The following is a 20,736-nucleotide window of genomic DNA, read 5'->3' as shown; positions in this document are numbered from 1 at the left end:
CAATTGGCTAATGAAGGAGGAGACTGTGGAAGTGAGAATGAATGAACTTTTCCAGGTTAGGAAGATCAGCTTATTTATTTCGAATAGCTGCTTATAAAAGCTTTGATTTTCTAATGATCATAGTGTTTACTGCTCACCTCTGTATCGTCTCAATTAGGGTGGTGTGCTTGCTGTTTTTTACATCGGGTTGAAGACATGATATCCTGTCCAGCCTCACCAGAAATTGTGAGCGAGGAATGTTTGCCCACACGTCTAATACGTAGTGGTTTCACAATCCAGGCTTAAAAATGATAAGTGACCGAGGTGTTGGAGTATTGTACTTTGTAGTTCGTGATAACATAGTGTTTTATAACCTTATCCACGTACTTTTTAACATCTGAACCTAACCTTGTGAATTTTACTAACCCTAACCATCAGCAGGTAGAGAAAAGAGCAATGATGAAAATAAAGCAGAGATTAAAAAGAAAAAGAAAAACAGAGAGACGACTGTTTGAAAAGTTTTTGCAAGACACGATTTGAACCAACTGTCTCTTGCCTGACGATCAATGGTCATGGGCATTGCTCTCTCTCTTCATTCACTTACAAACTTGTTTGACCATTACAGCTTGCGGTGTGTGTTGTTGGTTCCCAGCTACTTAGATGTGAAGAAGCATAGATATGGACTGAGTTTGAACAAGACAGCAAGGATGAAATAAAAGAAAAGTGCCATACCTCCCTATCAGGGCCTGAAATTTTAACCCCCTGAACTTCAGTTAGCCCAGCTTACTGCAGTGGAACTGGTGGGGCTCAAAGAGAGGTCCCCTGCGGAGACCTTAACTCCAGAGAATTGAGGTCCTCTGGAGACCTTAATTCCTGGGAATTGGTTTCTGTTGTTGAAATGCAGCTTCTTTTTTTTTCTATATTGACCATCCACTGTGTTTTTTAGAACTAAATTAACGTAGCTGGCGTCATAGTGTTGCACAATGTCTAACTATAGTATTACTGTTAGTTATGTGTTAACAGTAAATGAAAGTGTAACTAAATAGCTAAAGATATACCCATAAGAGTTGTGATTTTTTTACCTAGATATTTTTTAAGCTTTTGTTTGTTTTTATGTTGTTGTCAGTTAGTTTTGTTTTTTATCTGTGAAGATTACAAGGACAAACAGAATAGCTCATCAACAGTATCACCTCAAGGTCCGCATCTGAGGCTTCTTCACTGGTAGATAGAGGGGTTCCAGTTGTGATGAAGAATTTCTGAGCACTTCAAGGACATTTTGTCCCTGTTGACTCAAAAGGGTGATGGTCATCGATCATTGTTCAACTTGGAAACAATAGTTGCAGAAAAAAAAAAAAAAAAAGAAGAGAAATCGAAAGTCCACCTGTTGCTGAAGACCCCTTGATTTCTCAAAAAACTGTAAAACTGCTGCTAAGGAGATCTGTTCGCATGACCTTTTTTTTCTCAGTGTCTATTTCAAAGTTAAAAAAATAAACTTTCAACTTCATACAACTTGCTTTGTACAACAGAAAACGGCCGACGGTTCAATATCACGAAGTAGTTCACAATATCACAGTGATTACTGCTAAATTTAGTGGTATTTTGCTGATGAAGAGTCATATATTTTTTTTATGTGAATGTAAGGGAATATTGAAAATACATTACCCAGGTGGATGAAGAGAAGGGATGTAATGTAATCAAGATGTGCTGGTTTATCTGGGTGTTTTTATTCTTTTTGCTTCTACTGCCTCCAAGTGGCCAAAAAAAGCTGTAACTGCATTTTTATCTAAGGGCTCTAACTGTGTGCATGATTCAGTATCATACCAGAAGCTCAACCTGTCTTAGAGTTAGACATAGTTTTAACAACATTTGTCAGAGACAAAATCAGAGGTTGTTTACCCTTACCCTAACCGCCTACCAGTGTAAATCGCTTTGGATAAAAGCGTCTTCCAAATGCATAAACATAAACATAAAATATGATGGGAAAAAAAAGGGTTCTGCTAAAGTTACAGTGTTGAAAGATTATGATTAAGTTCAAAGCTAAAGGGCTTTTAGCTTTAAAAAAGAAGGGTGAAAAAGAAATACAGCAGTTACTGCTGATTTAGTAGCCTCAGCTGATATTTCAAATGTCTGCACATATATTAATCATTTTAATACTGTTATGTAGTGACCCTCAGACGTTGACTCTCTTATAGCAGAAACGCAACCCTGTGCGTGCATGGTGCGTGTGTGTGTGTGTGTGTGTGCACGCAGGCATGTGTAAAGACAACACAAACAAAGGTAATGCATTAACTGTTTGTCTGAAAATATTTCTTTTGCATAAACGGCGGTTTGAAACATTGATCATTTCTTTACAGGACAATGATCTTCTGGATACATGTAAACACATTTTGATGACAGAAAACTTTCATTTCTGATCAAACCTTTTTTGTTTACCCAGCTGCATTTGTATCGTGCTTATTTAATAAAAAATTTTATGGTGAAGATATTAAAAACAATGAATGCATCACTAAGAAGCCTGGAAATATTTGACTTTTAGTTGCAAATTACAGGTGGCTAAAACAGTCTGTAAATCATTGACTACAATTTATAATGGCTAGAAAAAGTCCTTCATGCTCAGTTCCAATGTACAAAATATTTGAATGTTTAGAGGCAGCAGCAAATGAAAACATTTAGCAACAAGCGGTTTTTAAAAACCTCGCAAACATACAACAATATATAACGACACACAGACACACACTCACTGTTGTCACTGTTCATTTTTCTTTTTTACACAAAATATTTAAGACAGCAAAGGTTTTCATTCCGAACAAACCAATGTTTATAAAACATCTCAATATTATTGTCCAGATTTCATCTGGACATTTCATGAAAAGACGACAGTGTCGGTTTGACAATTACCAAAAAGTGCAATATTGTCCACTACACTGACATACACACACTTGGAAAAAAAAAAAAAAAAAAAAAAAAAATGGATTGAGCATAAAGTAAAGAAACACCTATTTCAGGACCGAGGCAAAAAAATCACTGCAAAGAAGTTAAGTCAAGTGGTTGATCACAATACTAAAGCAGAAAAAAAATAATTCATGACATTTCTGATGATTTTAAAGCGTATTTGCAGTCCTTATGTCCCTCTCTTAGATGAAACCAAAGAACTAGCCCTGTCAAAAACAAAGGTGAGAGTGGAATCCTTCTGTGTTGGGTTTCCACTGTAATTACATTTCTATGAGCTATTTATATGTATAGACAATTGTGCCGTTTTCTTTTCAAAATCAGCTGACAACAGAAGTATAAAGTTTGAGTTGTCAACCTCTAAATTCCATTAAAGCTCCGGAGCGTAAACATTCATCCATTAATCAGCTATAATTGCTTCATCCCTTAGACTTTACTCTACACAGTGAGTCATGGGCTACAGCCTATCACAGCTGACACGGAGCGAGAGGTGGGGTACATTAAAAACATTCATGCTCACAATAACAGGTAAATTAGAATCACCAATTAACCTAACATGCAGGTCTTTGGACAGTGGGAGGAAAATGATGAAAACCAACGGAAACGACGTGCAGATTTCACACAAATAGGCCCCGGCTGACACAGAACCTTCTCGCTGTGAGGCAACAGTGTTTACCACTGCATCACCATGATGTGCTGCACAAACAACTCAACAGCTCAACATGTTTCATCTTTTGTAGTTTTTATCTTATCAAACTTTTTGCAGATGCCACCTGTTTGAAATGTAAACAGTCCCCAGAGTTCATTACTCCCACATGCCTGGCATCCTTTGTTTGATTAACTACAAGACCAGACCCGATTTTCGTGAAACAAACTGTCTGTATATTCTGACCAACACATCGAATAGGTAAAAAAGAACAATTTCAGCATGAATGTCCAAGTTATATGGTATTTTAGTACATGACCATCTGGTTTTTATGGAAGAAACTACTCCAAACATCCGTTTGGGTTCCGAAAAAAAAAGGTCTGGAGCCAAAAATGTCACTGATTATAGTGAATTATGAATTTGCCCCAGTTTTAAAATTACAACAGTTTCTAATGTTTTTGTACAGTTTTGGTACCTGTAATATGTGCTTTTTGTTCAGACTCTGCTTTTGTTGTTTGGTGAAAACGTAGGGTGTGTGTCAGGGATTTATAACAATGGTAAAACATCCTATTCATGTGACTTCTGGAAGTCTTTCATTTGTAGTTTTTCCATTTTTTCCCAAATCTAAATAAAAACATGTTTCTGTAAATGCTTTCACGCTAATTAATCATTGGGAACTAACACTAAGTCGTGGGCAAAGGAGAAATGTATCATTTATTGTCTTTTGAGCTATTCGGACTTGTTACGCCTATCCAAAAAACATATTGCACATGTAAAACTTAGCAAAGTTTCAAGTCTGAATCCCAAATACCTCATGATACATGCATGCAGCTGCCCTGAAAAAGGCTTAATACCAAATACAAGCCAGAGGTTGAAAACCATAGAGTGCTGTCTTGGAATCAGAAACACACTATGGAGGCACATGTCAACTCCACACAGTTGCCAATTGACAAAGAATATGGGATTCTTCAGTGTTTTAGAGGAAATTAAACAATTTTTTTTTTTTTTACAGCTAAAAGCTTGGGCCAGAAGTGTTCATCAATCTTCACATAGTGAATCTGTAGTACAATCTCCACAGGGAGGAATGTCCTAGCAGTTCAACAGTCCACGTGACAGGGGATATGCTGTTTGGCTCTCAAACATCCCTGCTCACTCTCCGCTTTATATGCAGGAATGGTCATGCTGAATTTTGGGATAAAGAGGTTTGGAGAAGAGGCTTTTTTTCAACTTCAATCCAGCCTCTGCTCCCTGGACGGGAAGCTTTGTCTTCCCCCTTTCAAATGTCACCGTTATGACGGATAGTCTTGACTCCTCCGCCGTCGTTTAATGCCAACTTCACCGTTCATGCTGGTCCTCGTGCTTTCATCCCGCCTCCTCTTCGTCTTCCCAGTCTGTTCAGAAGACACAGTGTTTCAGATGAAGCACAAAAGACTACAGCCGTCTAGAAGAAAGCTTGCATTCTGAGATGGATCATTAAAATAAGAACTCTTCATAAGTTTGTCTATTTCATGATAATGTCTAAAACTGCTTCTGAGATTAGTAAAGGAAAAAAAACTGTAAAATACACATATTTTCATTATAATCCTTCATTTCATTGTTATCCTCATATGAAGGTGAGAAAATCTGACGTAACACTAGAGGTCAGTATAATACTGAACATGTCAGTACAGTTTACCATCAGAATGTACCTAAAACCATAAAATAAATACAGGAATCAGTCAGGTACTCCTTTAAAAGGTCATAAAACTCCAGGAAACAAAGGGTTCTCTCAAGTAGTTATTCTTTATTACACTACATACTATTTCAGCTACTTAATGTCAGTGTGTGTGTGTGTGTGTGTGTGTGTGTGTGTGTGTGTGTGTGTGTGTGTGTGTGTGGGTGGGTGGGTGCATTGGGAACTAAGTGTTTTAAATACTCATATTAGTTTTATTAAATTTAAATTTATGAATCTTCAATTATTTTGTATGTAAAGACATGGACAAAAAACATCTAAAAAAAATGGCACAACAGAGACAAGAAAAGAAAAAGGAAAGGAAACAAAAATAGAAAAAAAAAGAAAAACAGAAAAGGATAGAAAAAAAAGATAAAAACAGGAGAGGGTGACTGTTGAACTATATTTAGACAAGAATAGTGGGTTCACAGACCTTGTTGTCTCGCTCGGCAAATTTCTGGAACATGTTGGCATAGATCTTTTTGTCCTGTTCATGATGTTCCTTAATCCTGCTCTGGCAGATAGAAATCTGAGCAAGAGCTGCTCGATTTGAGGGGTTGACTCGCAGCACTTTCTGAAAGTCTGCCATGGCCAGGCTGAACTCGTTGCGGAAGAGCCTGGCCTCCCCGCGGCGAAACAGAGCCTTCTCATTACTGTCATCCAGATCAATTACCTTACGCAAACACACGCACATACGCACAATGGAACAGTACATTTCAGTAGCAGTTAAACACACAGTATAAACCAAACATTCAGCAGCTACAGCGAGGGATGGATATGTCATCAGGGCCATGCAGCTCACCTTGTTGCAGTTTTCCACAGCTTGTGAGAACTCTTTTAGACGTAGGAAACATAATGCCAAATTGAGGTGGGCTGTCAAAACAAAGTCATTTATCTTCTTCTGTTGCTCTATCCCAAAACCACACTCCATCTCCAACCAGGAAATGATGCGCTGATACTGGATGACTGCCTGGTGGTACCGTCCTGCCTAATTATGTAATATAATAACAAACTGTGAAGATACGAACAAGAAAAAAGCATTTATGATAAATGATCGATATGTAAACTTTACCTTAAAATACTGATTCCCTTTATTTTTCACTTCGAAGGCCAAATTCAGCTTTTCGTCCAGGTCCATTTCCCAGGATTCTTTAGCCTTGTGCCAACACAGTGAAACTCGGTGAGTAAACATTGTTTTTATTTATTATTTTATTTATTTTTGTTTAAAGTCATTAGCTGAATTTACAAGTTTGTTCAAAGTGTGCTTGAATTTATTTTAATAGGAGATAAAACTAAAAAAACTCCAACATTTGTTCTTTTCAAATCTAATGTAATAGAAAGTTAAACCAAGGAAAGTTGAAACTAGCGCTTACCCTTTTAAAGTCCTTGAGGCTTACTTCATACAGAATATCTTTGTCTGGTCCAATTTTGTACTCCGGTTTACCTTCGCTTCCAAAGCCATATCTGTAAAAGCCACAACATTGTCCAGAATATTGAAGAACAGTCAGATACAACAAAGAAGTACTTAATCATTTCTTAATTTTAAGATATCATGCAAATAATGACGACAAAAAAAATAGAAAAAGGAAAAATAATTCCATGACATCATCGCACAGTTGGTTCCATATGGACGTGAATTACAGAGATGGTGGTATGTGATATACACATATACACATATATATTTTCAAACTAGATGCTACAAAATGAAGACCATAAATCTGGGCACTTTAATAGAGTTTCTAAACAGATAGAGCTGCTTGTGTGGGAATGGATAGCTCTGATTCATGCATAAACAACTGCAACCAGTTCCACTCTGAAGATAAATGTGGATTTTTACAATCTGAGTTGTAGAAGCACTTGTTCCTTTCGTTGTTTATGTTCATCTTTCAGGTTTCTTTCATTGTTAGTTGACTATTATCTGGCATCTTCTCAAGGTTTTCAGACGTTAGTGTGCAATGAATTCCTGGTATTTAATCACCAGTAGACTACTTTGTAATGCTTTTGCCTGAAGTGACTGAAGGGGAGGGCTGGAGTGGGCAGGGATGAGGGACTGATATTACGTGGTTTGAGAAAGTACATCGTGTGCTTTGTGTTTCTGTTACTCATCTGAATTTCTATGTTTTTCTCCATGTTTATAAGACGTCTAATTCAGGGAATGACAGTGTGTGGTTCAGGTTGTAGTGCGTATGTGTTCAATATACTATTCCAACCATTGTGCCAGTCTTACTTATATTTCAAATCCACTGCCCTAAGGGGGGGGGGGTATTCTGGAAAAAATCATCTGGAATTAATTTGGAGCTGGGATAAGTAAAAAAAAGAAAAGAACAACAACTAAGAATAGAAGAACATACTATTAGCAATAACACTTAACATCCAGGTACAAAAGACAATAAACATGCATGTCTTACAAGAATGATGAGTTTTAAGCTCATAGACGAGTACTAGGGGTTGACTGGTCTGCCAAATGTATAGGAAGGTGTGTCCAAATTGCATCCATCTGAATGCTATGATGCAGGTTTTCCTAACAGAACATTAAAATACTAACACGATGAGCAGTGTTTCTCACTTCACCTGAAAGTGGCTTTAATGTTATGGCTTATTAGTGTGCATTATTTTATAGAATTTCTGCAGATTTGTTAAAGACTCCATGATTTTACTGCTCACATTTTTTCTAAATATGTACAGTTAAATGTAGTAGCAACAGCGCTGCTAAAATGCAAGATGTTGGTAAAGAGCAAGAGATGATATTTAAAAAAATGTGGGTTTAATTTCTGATGAGAATTCAATATCAACTGATATAGAAATTGCACACAGAGAATAAGTCACTGTAAGGACACTGACAGAGTAGACACATATTGCACACATTTCAAGATTTGCATGTAACTTACTTTGGTTTTAAGTAAAGTAAACAGCACTCTCCTCTTTGCATCTTGTCCATAGCTCGGTCCACTCCCAGAGGAATGCCTTTATCTTCCCCTTGTCCAACTATAAAGCTGACATCCCTGCAGTCAAACAATCGGCCATCACACCGTCCCTCCAGGTGCACTGTAGAAAAGATGTCACATTTTAATCCTCAGATTTTATTATTTCATCTTCTAGCTATTTGTCAACTGGCGCAATTTCAACAGTTATCTGTGGGAAGATAATATTGCTACCGTCGACAGTTCCTCCTTCATTGGGGTTACTGTAACCGTCCCCTTTGCCCTTTATTCTTCTTACGACACCACCATCTTCTGTGAGAATCTCTCCTTCAATATTGAGCAACTCCATCTGTTTTGTGGGGAAAACATTTCATCAATGTTCCTCATAATTACAAATGCATGACAGAATACAAAAAAACTCAATAGAGAAACTATTAATACATATACATATATATATATATATATATATATATATATATATATATATATATATATATATATATATATATATATATATATATGTATATGTCCGAGTCAAAAATCAAAGTGAAAAAAAAAATTTCAAATATTTCCATTCATTTCACTTGTTGGGTTACAGGCCTTGAGAATTCCACTAAAATCTGCCACAACGTACTTTGTCATTGTAAATGTAATTCAAGCTGCTCATTTATCAGTTCTGATGGTGAAGTTAAAGCAATACTATATAACATTTCTACCTTAACTCATTGGCTGCCAGCCATTTTCAGTTCAGAGCCACCCATACTGCCAAGTGTTTTTCAGTATTTTGACTGATTTTCCAAGACCCACAGAAAAGTGTGTCTTATGACTATGTACACACCGAAATTACCAAAAGAAAGAGTAGACTCTCTTCTTTGATCAGGAAAAAAAAGTTTGTTTCTACCATTTTCAGTCTTTTAGTAATAGACAGTAGAACATAGGTTGGTTTCACCAAAATCAGCTGTTTGACCCAAAAAACGGAGAAAACACGCTTTTTCTTTTTTTGTGCAAAGTGGCACTGCTGCCACCTAGCGGGTAATTTTGCCAGTATATTCTCTGTTTAGTGTTTACAAGCCTAAGATTTAGTGACGAACTCCGCTAGATTGTCCCCCAGCCCGCTCCGTTAAAAAACGCAATTGACGTCTATAGACGTCTTTGGCAGTGAACGTTTTTTTTTAAATTGACGTCTATAGACGTCAATGGTACCGAAAGAGTTAAAATAACAGCTTTGAAAAAAATTGTGCGGCTTGGATGAGTTTTAATATTACGATTGGCCTGTCTCCTATGCCCTTCGGGGGTCTGAGTTGGAAAAACTGCGCTATGTAACTTTGCTGGACCGGCCCGGTAGCGGCCCGGGAACTGAGCGGAAGTACTTCGACTTGCTTTCTGGCACACCTACCGCAAAAACAAATAGACCCCTCTCACGCTCCCAGGTACATTTGATTACTCTTACCTTCTCGGTCGACATAGCTTGCACCTTCTGACTCCTCGCCGGTTCGTCAACAAACGTGAAACGTGAAAGCGAAAGGGTGTTGTATTTACAACAGTGTAACCGTACATTACCTCCAAGCCTGTAGGGGGAGCTCCATAATGGGCTTTTTGAGAAGTTACATTGGGCCTCATGCAAGAACATTTTCGTATTTTTATTCTAAATTTCTCTCACTTTTTTCGTAAGGTCTCGTACGAACATGCCACATCAGATTCAACAAACGCTCTTAACTTCGGAAAAAGTGTGTAAACGACCTGCGTAAATGATGAATCACACTTGTGCGTATTTAAGGGGCAAGTGCACGAGGATAGTAAATTTGCATACTCCACGCCCAAAATAATACCATATAAGGCTGTGCTTCCTCTCTCCTGTGCCAGGAAGTGTTGAGTGATGAAAATGGCATCAAGGCGCATAAAGAACAACTTTACGGGCTCTGAGACTGAAGTTCTGCTTTCAGAAACCCAAAAAGGAAAATCTGTCATTTTAGCAGTGTCAGCAGTGGAATTACAGGACCTACTAAAGCGAAGAAATGGGAAGCAATTAGGAGTGCTGTTTATTCAATGTCACCTGTAGTTCGTAATCTCACCGAAATAAAAAAAAAAAAATAGTTTAATATGAAAATAGCTTAAAAAAAAAAAAAAAAAACGTCTCGCCATAGCCAGGCGCTCGATGACTGCAACTAAAGCCGTGCAATCAGTTGTTGCCTCATCATGATGGCACTTTGATGGGGTGGTCCATGAGGGGGGTCTCCTGGCACCACACCCTCTGGTCTGCCTGGGCTGGTTCAGTTGGAGACCCTCGTTCATGGCAATATTGTGCAAATCTGGTGTGCCTTCTCTGGGCTACAGAGCAGTTTGCCCCCCCCCCCCCCCCGCTGTATCGAGACACACCCACCTGGCCTTCAGCTTAGTGCGCTCCACAACGGCACGGGTGCTTTGCGTATATGTGTCTCTTGCTCCAATTATGATTGGCAGTCCAGCCATGAAAGGCATGAAAGTCCCTCTTAATTTGTACTTGTTGGACAGCGGTGTATGGGAATTTGATGTGCCATGGGTGATAAACTGATGAGAGTTTTGATGCTTTTGATATTTATTTATTTTTTCTTCAAAATAATTAAATATACAATCCATTAGTCAAGCAAACTTGATTTGAATAACAGCGGACTATTATACGAAACTCCTACGACAGGTCTGGATCACTCGTAAATTCTGTTCGTACCTGAAAGAAAACGTAAAATACGAAAAGATTGGTGAATGCACAAATTCTCTTAAATCACTCTTACGCACGACTGAAGAACAAATCTGTGCGTACGAACGGTTCTTGCATGAGGCCCATTGTATTGCTTTAAAGGGATAGTTTGCTTCTTTTGACATGAAGCTGTATGACATCCCATACTAGCAATATCATTTATTAAATTTGACTTACCCCCTGCTGCGTCCTGTGAGTCGAGTTCCAACCTCGTTTGGCGTTGGCAAAAGTAGTCCGGCTAGTTGGCTGGGACCACAAAAATAAAGCGTTTTGCTTCTCAAAACAATATGTGTTCAAAAGATAAATACATTTGCATCACAAAATCGTTCATCCAGAAAAAGTCTCTCTACCTTCGTATCACTGCGGTCAACACAGACTGTGTAGACCCAGCAGTCCCCTGCTTCCAAGCAGTAAACACCGTAACAGGTGCGGCTATCGGCAGGTGGCAGCGTGCAGTGATATGAAGGTAGAGAAAATAGCGGCAAGCGATTGTGAGGTCTGACTTTTTCTGGATGAACGATTTGGTGATGCAAATGTATTACTCTTTTGAACACATATTATTTTGAGAAGCAAAATGCTTTATTTTTGTGGCCCCAGCCAACTAGCTTCGTCAATGCCAAAACGAGGCTGGAATTCGGCTCACAGGACGCAGCAAGGAGTAAGTCAAATTTAATAAATGATATTGCTAATATGGGATATCATACAGCTTCATGTCAAAAGAGGTGAACTAACTTTAAGGTTAGTTGTGAGAAAGTCTAAAAAAGCAAAGTAGGCTACAGGAACTGATATGACAGATAAAGGAGACCAAAGCAGCTGTTTGCTGGATGCTTATTTCCTCCTTGCAGAAGTCATACCAACAATGCAGAGATAAAAGAATGGAAGATCCGTGCCGGTTATGCCAAAAAAAAGCTATTTTTGTTGCAAGGCAGCAGAGCAATTTAGTGACGAAGGGAACAGTTTCAGCAAAAGTGAGAACAAAATGAGAGGATCGCGCACTGACTGAACAGGTAAATGTTGTGTAGTCTATTTTCAAATAAGACGGAGCTGTGAGTAAGTTGCCAGTTGTAAACAAGGTTAGCCAAAAAGTTTGACATGGCTATGTGTGAGCTCTTTTAAAATTCCTTTAACATATGGAATAGTTCCGTAAATGCTCTCAGACAGATGTTACATGAAAACATCACAGGATCTACCAATAAAGCAACTTTAACTCTAAAACAAGAGTTTCGACATGACAACAACTGCCCCCTATTCTTTATGAGGTCATTTTATTCCATATTACTTTAACTTTGTTTGATCCTTTCATCATTCATTACTGGTTTATGTAGTATCTCTCACGTTTAGATGGTAGATTTTTATTGGCTGGCAAATACATTATTTCAAAGGTTTGCTTGTGTGACATATGATGATTCCTCACATATCAAGTTTACACCTGGTTATTACAGCTCATAGCTGCGGCTTAAAATTGGCGTTAAATGCCATTTTTTGCCATCATTGGCATAAATTAACCATCTACAGGGGATAACTCTTCTCAAACAGACCAATAAAGCTCTTGTTTTTTCTCTGAGCTCAGTTCTAATTATTACTGAGAGTGAACATTAGAAATGTTCCCCCAAATAGCTCTATACCCTATACTGTGGCACCCAGACAATGCCGGCTGTTTGACTGAAGGAGGATTAAAATAGACAAACCAGTTAATTTTATGACCCGACTGTTCCATCTTCAAAGACACGAGGCATGCTTCTAAATGATCACAGTCCCTGGGAGTGACGAATAACTAATTCGTGGCACAAATGGCATACCTACCTCAAACATGACTGAAGAGTTGGGAGGAATTTTGCCGGCATTTCCAGAAGCTCCATAAGCATACTCTGGCTTACAGAGAAAGGTGCACACCTCCCCTATTTGCATGGTCAACAGCCCAATGTCCCAGGCCTTGACGACTTGTCCTGTGAGAGGATAAAGGTTCATCATACAGACTCAATCAATATCTCACAACAAAGAAGATGATGAGAATTTATGGTATGGTTCAACCATACCATGGTAGTAATGCATATTGGTACCCACCTCTGCCCACACTAAAGCAAAAGGGCTCTTTGCGATCTCGACTGCTGTCAAATTTCTTCCCAGTGAGAAGTTTTCCAGTGTAGTGGACCATGACTTTGTCACCAATCATTGGCCGCTCCCCATCGAGCCCCTGACGCTTCACAACCTGTACGCAGAGGGATAACTTTTGCAGTTAGCAAAGACACCTAAAGTTGCATCAGCTGTAAGATCTAAAGACAAAGTCATGACTTGCCATGTGATGGTAAAATGATTTTACTGAGTGCCTGCATAAAAAATGTCAAAACTGAAACAATATCAATAGAAACCTTGATAACTCCTTGGTCTTTATTTGGTGTTACATCAATGCCTTTTGCAGCAAACAGGGCTGTGGCTGATGGGCCATCCATGGGCAAATCCTGATCAGTGGTCATTTCTGCGTATGGGCATCACACGGTAACACTGTAAAAGATATAAACAAACACAAAAGCCTGCATGTTAACAACTTGAGGACTGTTAATTATTTAAATTTCCTGGTGTCGCATGTTTTCACTTTGGGAGCTAAAAGCATTGAAAATGACATGATATGAATCAGATTTGAGGAGCAGGACTGGAAAATCAGAATCCTGGATAAAGAAATGTAAACCAGCATCTCCATAGCTCCTTCGGTAAAAGCAACTTTTTCCAGTACATCATACAACTTGTTGCTCTTGAGGGATACATGATCTCATGCAATCTATAAATGATATCTGGACATTTTACCGGCACCAATATTAAACCTGCAACTCAGCTGAGCCACATTCAGATGCCCTTGCTGTTCATTTTCTAATGATTTCAACATTAGTGTAGTCTTTTATCTGAGAGCCTCATACACAAAGAGAAAGCGTGGGCTCAAGAATACACACGCACTCTGTGCTGATAGAGATGCATCATCACAAACTGATCAATTCAATGATACGGTATCTTATCAGAATTTGAGGTTGCATTTTGTTTGGTTTTGTCTGATCGTGCTTTGATATCACTCAAATGTTGATTTCTTTTCTTTTTTTTGCGTTTCTTGTAGTAATTTGATTAATCTAGCTTCATAAAATAAACTGTGAGGGCATTTGTCACCAATGTTAAAACTCTTTTTTACACTTTTATTCACCTTACAGTGTCATCTAAATAGTGAGTGCGCTGCAATTATCATAATGCTTTCTCTGTAGAATAATATCAATCAATAAGATAAGGAATTCTAGTTGCTGTGATGAAAAAATTATGAACAATACAAAAGATACATATTATGTATACTGTAGATTCGACATAATGTTTGATGCCATCTTTTGTTCCACATGGAGCATACAGGTTCAGTAGCCAGCCCTGCAAACTGTCAGAAGATAGACTGAAACTTGAAATGTATTTATCTGATACCCGAGTGTTGGCTAGCATCATCACAAGTCCTATCATGTAAACTCAGTTATCGACTGGACTTGGACATGATTTCAATCATTACCCAGTGTGTGTACGAATCAGAATGTGCCCAACATTTTAGCCAGCATGATGCCAGAATAGACAAAGTTTCATCACTTTCACGTAAGTTTCCACATCCATTATCAGGCGCTGAATAAACAGAAAAATGTTTGAGACACTTTTTGCCATCATCGATGTCACGGTTTCACTGCTCTGACCTCTTGTCTGCTCGCTGTTTCAGAGTTTCACCATGAGCATGACGCAAGCAGTTCCTCTACACACCCACTCATGCAGGTTGACTACAGCTAAGTGACGAAAATGTGTTATTTGAAGCTGATTGATTGTTTTTTACTTAAAACCTCAAATCTGAAAAAACTGAAAAAATCGAATCTAAAAGCAACTATCATTCTTACATTTACGTTTTATTTTGCATTTATTATTTATTTATTCATATATTCATTTAGATGGTATAATAATATAAAAATTTGAGAAGGGGCTGTTGGTCTTTCATGAAAAAGATGATGAACACTTAGCAGCTGATTATAATCACGACTGGTACAAAAACAGTATTCAGCAAAATTGTTGAGGAGCAAAGAGAAACAGAGTATTTCCAGTTTGTCAAAAAAATTTAAGAAAATCATTCAATTATTGATGAAGCATGGAGAAATTTTAGTGCATAAAGGGAAAGGGCACAAAGCTGGACAGCCATGATTGTTTATCCCTCAGACGGCAATGCATCAAGATCTGCCATTCATGAACAGATGATACAACCATGTGGTCAAGGGATGACGGTGGGAAACCTTTGTCAAGCACTATGAAGTTATGTTCACAAATCCCACTTGAAACTTTTCTCTCCAAAGTCTTATTTTAACCTTGTTCTGAGGCAGCATCGACTTCTGAGGCATCTGGGATGAACCGTCACGCAGTGGAAATATGTATTGTGGTCACACCAAGTCTCCGCAAAGTCCAAAAGCAAGGCTCTGTGACGGTATGGGGTTGAAATAATGCCCCTTGCCGTTTACACCTCTGTTATGGCAACATTAAAGCAGAAAGGTTCATATAGATCTTAGAGAAGCTTATTCTTCTTATTAACCACATTCTGCAAACATTACAAGGCATGGCTGAGGAAGAAAAGGGATACTGGTGCTGGACTGAACTAAATGCAGTCCCGACCCGTCTCCCCAACAGAGAATGTGGAGAGAAGTTTGAGAGGAAAAATGCAACTATGACATTTTCATACTGTTGCAAACCTTAAGACAGATCTTAAGGAAGAATGGGACTAAACAAAAACCGAAGCGCTTCATCGATTGGTATGCTCAGCGCCAGAGCGTCTTTTAAGAAGGAATGGAAAGGTTTACTGTCCCAAATATTTTGGTGTTACAGAAATACAGAAATTCATGCAGCTCATGTCATCAAATCAAAGTAACCTGACAGGACAAAACAAGAAATATCTTTATGCTGCGTGCAGTGAAATGAAATGAAAGTCCAAATAAATATGAGATTCAATGTGTTTTTATTCATTTTCTTTTATCTTTTTTATAATTTCCCTCACAACTCAACTTAATCTGACTTTACAACCCAACTTTAATAATATATATATATATATATATATATATATATATATATACATATATCTATATCTATATCTATATCTATATATAGATATAGATATATATATATAGATATATATATATATATATATAGTTTTAATGAGGTTCAATCTAATCAAAGAATTAGTTTGCAAAATTACAAAACTGCCACACTTTTATAGAATAGTAGTTTTTTTATACGAAGCAACTAAATATAATTTGAACTATCTTACAACGGAGTCAGTTCAGCAAGAGGGTTTTAGTCCTAATACCAAAACAGAAGCCTTTCTTTGCCAAATCGAATGCCAGCCATTTTTAGATATTAAAAAGCAAGCTTCCATTAAATGTAAATTGGTGTCTTAACACAGGCAGCAGCACACGTGCTTTTCCTGTATGAAATTACGCAGAAATTAGTGATGATAAGGGAGAGGTATTTGAAACTTGATCTTTCGGAAATATGTCCGTACCAAAAATGTTCAGTATGTACCCTGACAAACAAACCGAAGTTTAATGCCAAAGTCTCACACCTTAGTGTTGCCAAAAGAGTTTCAACACAAGCTTTGCCAGAGCAATAAAAAAAAAAATTTGCTGCTAAATGTTGCCTCTTTCATCGCAGTAGCGCACATTGTCTATCTGCCCAGTTATACACAGAATTATCAGCCTGCATGGCACAACAATCTTGACATTGAGTGAAGACAATGAAAAAACAACTTGGCTACGTTATACATGCTGGCAAACACTACTGGGTGATTATAATCACATGCAGCAGCTGAGACATTAACGCTTGCTCGCATAGTGTCAGATCACAGCTGCTCTGGACCGTGTAGCGATGTTACTAAGGTTAGCACTTTTGGTCAAAGTTGTGAAGGAAAATAATTTCGCTTTTACAATAAGAGAGAACCCACGTCAGTGATACCAATAAGTATTTTTCGCTTCTCGAGGACTCACAATGCTAAAAAACAAAAAAAATGCTCCATTTAAAAGCTTGATTAAATTTAGACGTGCAACCTTCTGAGCCCAAACTGGCTCTGCATCAGGTACAGAGGGTTTTCTGAGTGTAATTAAGTTATTCTTTTCTAACATTCCACAGTGCAGCGAAGGTCAGAGACAAGAACTTTGTGTTTCTCACAAATTACAAATGTGTCTACAGAGGAGACAATACATTTCTATCTCAAAATGAAACCACTGCAAGCCAAATATGCAACTCTGACTGCTTGAAAGGTAAATGCAGGATTCTTAAATTGTTGGTTTTATGCTTGCAAGTATACAGACGCTACGTTTTGTGTTTATGTTTACAAGACGAGATGTTTGACGGTAAGAGATCATTTCACTGCAGGCACAAATGTGACCTTTACTGCTCCGTTTCTCAACAAAAACACTGAAATCATGTTTAATTTGATGATCCACGTAAAATCTTGATTGAAAAGGCCACGGGGAGTAATGTGAGACTCAGGATGGGTAATGCAGAGCGCTGATCAGACAGTTTTTTGGTCATTTGGGATTTCCACAATGATGATATGAGATGATAAACTTTGCTCAACAGCAGGTTACTTTAACAGAGAGGAACAGCAGCTCTTATTCTCTGCTTTATTATTGCTGTTTTTTCTTTTTCCATCAGTTGCTCTGTCTCTGAGCTGCCTTACATCCAAGATGCTGTGAAAGAGCAGATAGACATATTTTTTTGCTTCGGTGACAAGCTTATTAAAGATCCAGTAAATAAATAGATGATATTAGTCAACAGCACTCAGCCTGAGTCACAAGAACCAACACTGCGTTTTCAAAATTGATCAAGAAAATAGATTTGATCTGATTTGAGTGATTTTCTATAAACCGTAAACCACTGCATCTTTCATGAGCCTCAACCCACAGGGTGAAGGCACAAAGATCTGTCTCACTGAAATCAGTTTGCTTTGCTTCTTCAGTTTTTTGCCTCTCTCAAACAACGAGTGCATGTACCAGCACAAAATGTCCATCCATCAGTAGCAACACCTTGTCCTGTATCTTTTACATTTCCTGGATCTCATTTTAGATGTAACACACACACGTTTGTGTCTACGTGTGTGTCTCTGAACACAATGTTCTTTCTATTCACAGTTCCCCACTGGCAAAGTCTGAGAGTGTAAACCAATCTAAGACCCCCTCACGTACAAGCGGGCTTTAATGTTTGGACAAAAACACTTTTTTCACATTTGTCCAGTTGAACATACACTTATAGCGCTGTGAAAATTATTCAAACTGGTGGGGGGGGGGGGGGGGGGGGCAAACACAGTGATGTTCTAACTAGGTATCATCTTAAATCATTTCTCATAAGGGAAATTTCCCAGGTGCATCAGTTTGATCTTTTCTAATATCTTGTTCCTCTACCAGCATAAAATATATACAGCTGTGACACACAGAAAAAGGAAACAGGGTACAAATAGTTACAACACAGATAAGTAGGCATGTAGACTTCATGTACCAAAACTAAGATACTCTGTGGAGGAATGCAGGACCAGAACACAATGAAGCAAAGACCACATCCACAGACGCACACAGTGTATCTGTACATTCTGTCTCACATCCGTAGTTGGCTGCTGATTCATACCTGAACATGTGAGTACACTCTGTGCAGGGTAAGCCTATACACTGTCATCCAAACGCACTGACGGAGCCTTTTTCAACAGGACAGGGTGTTAAAATGATGCAGGAAAAACTTGTAAAGTTTCCTTTATTCACATCACTCTTTTATAGAGTGGAGAAGACTTGGTCTTTGTGTATGTTTAATGTGAAATGGAACCCCTAACTTGAACTTTTTTTTCAGGCGTTAGGCAACAAAAAAAGTGAAACCTTTTGAACATATCTCACTGGACAAAAAGGTCTATTTTTTTTTTTTAGAATCCTTAGGGTTTTGCCTCAGTCTATTTCAGATGACCACCTTTGCTTGTATCCCCCACCTGGTCTTAATCTAAATACACCCACAGACTTAGAGTTCCTCACAAACTACAATCACGCCCTGTAATGTGCAACTTGGTGAAAATGAATCAGCACATAATGAGGAGTTCATGTTATAATTCTCAGAAACAGCCAGGAAGCCTGTAATTTATGAAGATACACCTAAGCCTTCTGGGATTCTGGATGTTCTCACCCACCTTCTCTGGGAACAACAACCAAGCACCACATTCATACACTCTCACCTACACGCACGCACACACGCACGCACATTTTCTTATTATTTTTCAGAAGCAAAGCTTTAACTCGAGTGTCAAAATTCAACATCCATCTAATAATAATACTTTTTCCATAATCAGGCAGACTTTGATTTAAAAGCGAATCATTAGGCTATGTTTAACAAGTGTCCACGTAACTCAGTCAGGCGTGAGCAGAAGCGTTGAAAAGCCGATATACCTAATGACTTAATTAGCTCCTCAATCGTGCCTTTGAGTGACAGAATATTCAGTCATATTTATAATAATAATAAAAAAAAGACTTACATCTCTTTGAGAACCGCTTGTAAAAATTCTTCCCCGAACCGGCCGACGAACAGCTGAAAATTCACTCGGTCAATGTTAGAATGCTCCTCTTTCTCCGCAAGCTTGTCTTTTTCCCTCTTATATCGTGTTCAGCAGGGTACCAAGTGTTCTGTCCATGTGGTTATTAGGTAGCGCTCTTTTTGTCGTTAACCCACCCCCCCTCCTTTAGCTCTGTCCGCGCTGATGAACGTGCCGGTGTAGTAGCCACATGGAGCTCTGACTTCAAAATGACACTGAGATACTGTAGAGAGGCAGAGATACACATATAATAAAAAAAGAGAAAAAAAGAAACACAGAGAGGGGGGGGGGGACGAGTAGAGTTGTGGGAGGGCGTTTAGTGTAAAATTAAGGGCAGGTCTTGGAAAGCAGCCACAAAGTAACACAATGTTCCGGCTGTACTGTAGCTGTACCGCTGCCGCTGCTGATGAGAACACTGTGTTCCAATAGACACCCTGACCTGTAACCCGTTCCGTGCCAGGCCGGGAACAGCCTGTTCCGCAGCAGGCTGTCCTCTCCGCTCAGCTGACAACACATATCAACAACAGAGCAGCGTGACAGTCTGCTTGCCTGCCTGCACACCCAGACCGGGATGTGCAAGCACCGAAATAAAAGTACACTTCACTGCCCGATAAGACGCGCGGTGTGACGGATTACTGTTTCTGAGAGGGACGGTAAAAACTCCGCCTTTTATCTTTGTTTTACCGGACCTTTTTCCTTCTTCTCGGTCTAAGTAATTTCCATCTCGATTCCAGTCAATTTGTGTTCATTGTACTTATACTGCCTGATGTCTATTTTCCGTAATTGCAATTATTTGTCATGATATTTACCCCCCCCCCCCCCCCAACCCCCTGTGCCCCCCCCCCCCCCAAAAAAAAAAAAAAACTAAAATAAAAAAGACATTAGACTAATATACACCATATTAGTGGTGAAACAAATACTGTGCTTTGGCATGTAAAACTACAATGTAAAAATCAGCCTGTACAGTAGGTCATAGTTTTAAAGCAAATTTGAATAACTTGAAACTTGAACTACTTAGCCTACAGGTAGGCACGTCTTTACGGATCACATGCTCAGAAATCCTGATTAAGGAGAAGCATTGCGTAGTTGTCTCTTCCAGTTGTAGGAAGTATCAAATGTGTTTCAGTAGCTCTCCTTTTGCAAGTTACCTTGACATGAAAAGAAAGCCGTAGGAACCATCATATCAAACCT

The 20,736-nt window shown here is 38.6% G+C and overlaps 1 protein-coding gene across 1 annotated transcript; it reads right to left on the bottom strand.

Annotated features, from left to right (window-relative positions):
* Nucleotides 1-2,269: 2,269 nt before the first annotated feature.
* Nucleotides 2,270-19,778, bottom strand: fkbp5 (FKBP prolyl isomerase 5). The gene is made up of 11 exons (XM_075461177.1): nt 19,489-19,778; nt 13,310-13,442; nt 13,005-13,149; nt 12,744-12,886; nt 8,441-8,555; nt 8,174-8,330; nt 6,659-6,749; nt 6,358-6,441; nt 6,088-6,273; nt 5,719-5,958; nt 2,270-4,965 (listed from the first exon to the last, which is right to left on the bottom strand). The coding sequence occupies exons 2-11, from the start codon at nt 13,412-13,414 to the stop codon at nt 4,864-4,866; spliced, it is 1,368 nt and encodes a 455-aa protein (XP_075317292.1). The 5' UTR covers nt 13,415-13,442; nt 19,489-19,778; the 3' UTR covers nt 2,270-4,863.
* Nucleotides 19,779-20,736: the final 958 nt, after the last annotated feature.

Source organism: Odontesthes bonariensis, chromosome 3, assembly GCF_027942865.1.
Source record: "Odontesthes bonariensis isolate fOdoBon6 chromosome 3, fOdoBon6.hap1, whole genome shotgun sequence".
Classification (NCBI taxonomy): domain Eukaryota; kingdom Metazoa; phylum Chordata; class Actinopteri; order Atheriniformes; family Atherinopsidae; genus Odontesthes; species Odontesthes bonariensis.
The sequence above is the reverse complement of the archived record's forward strand: the minus strand, read 5'-3'. Positions and strand labels throughout refer to the sequence as shown.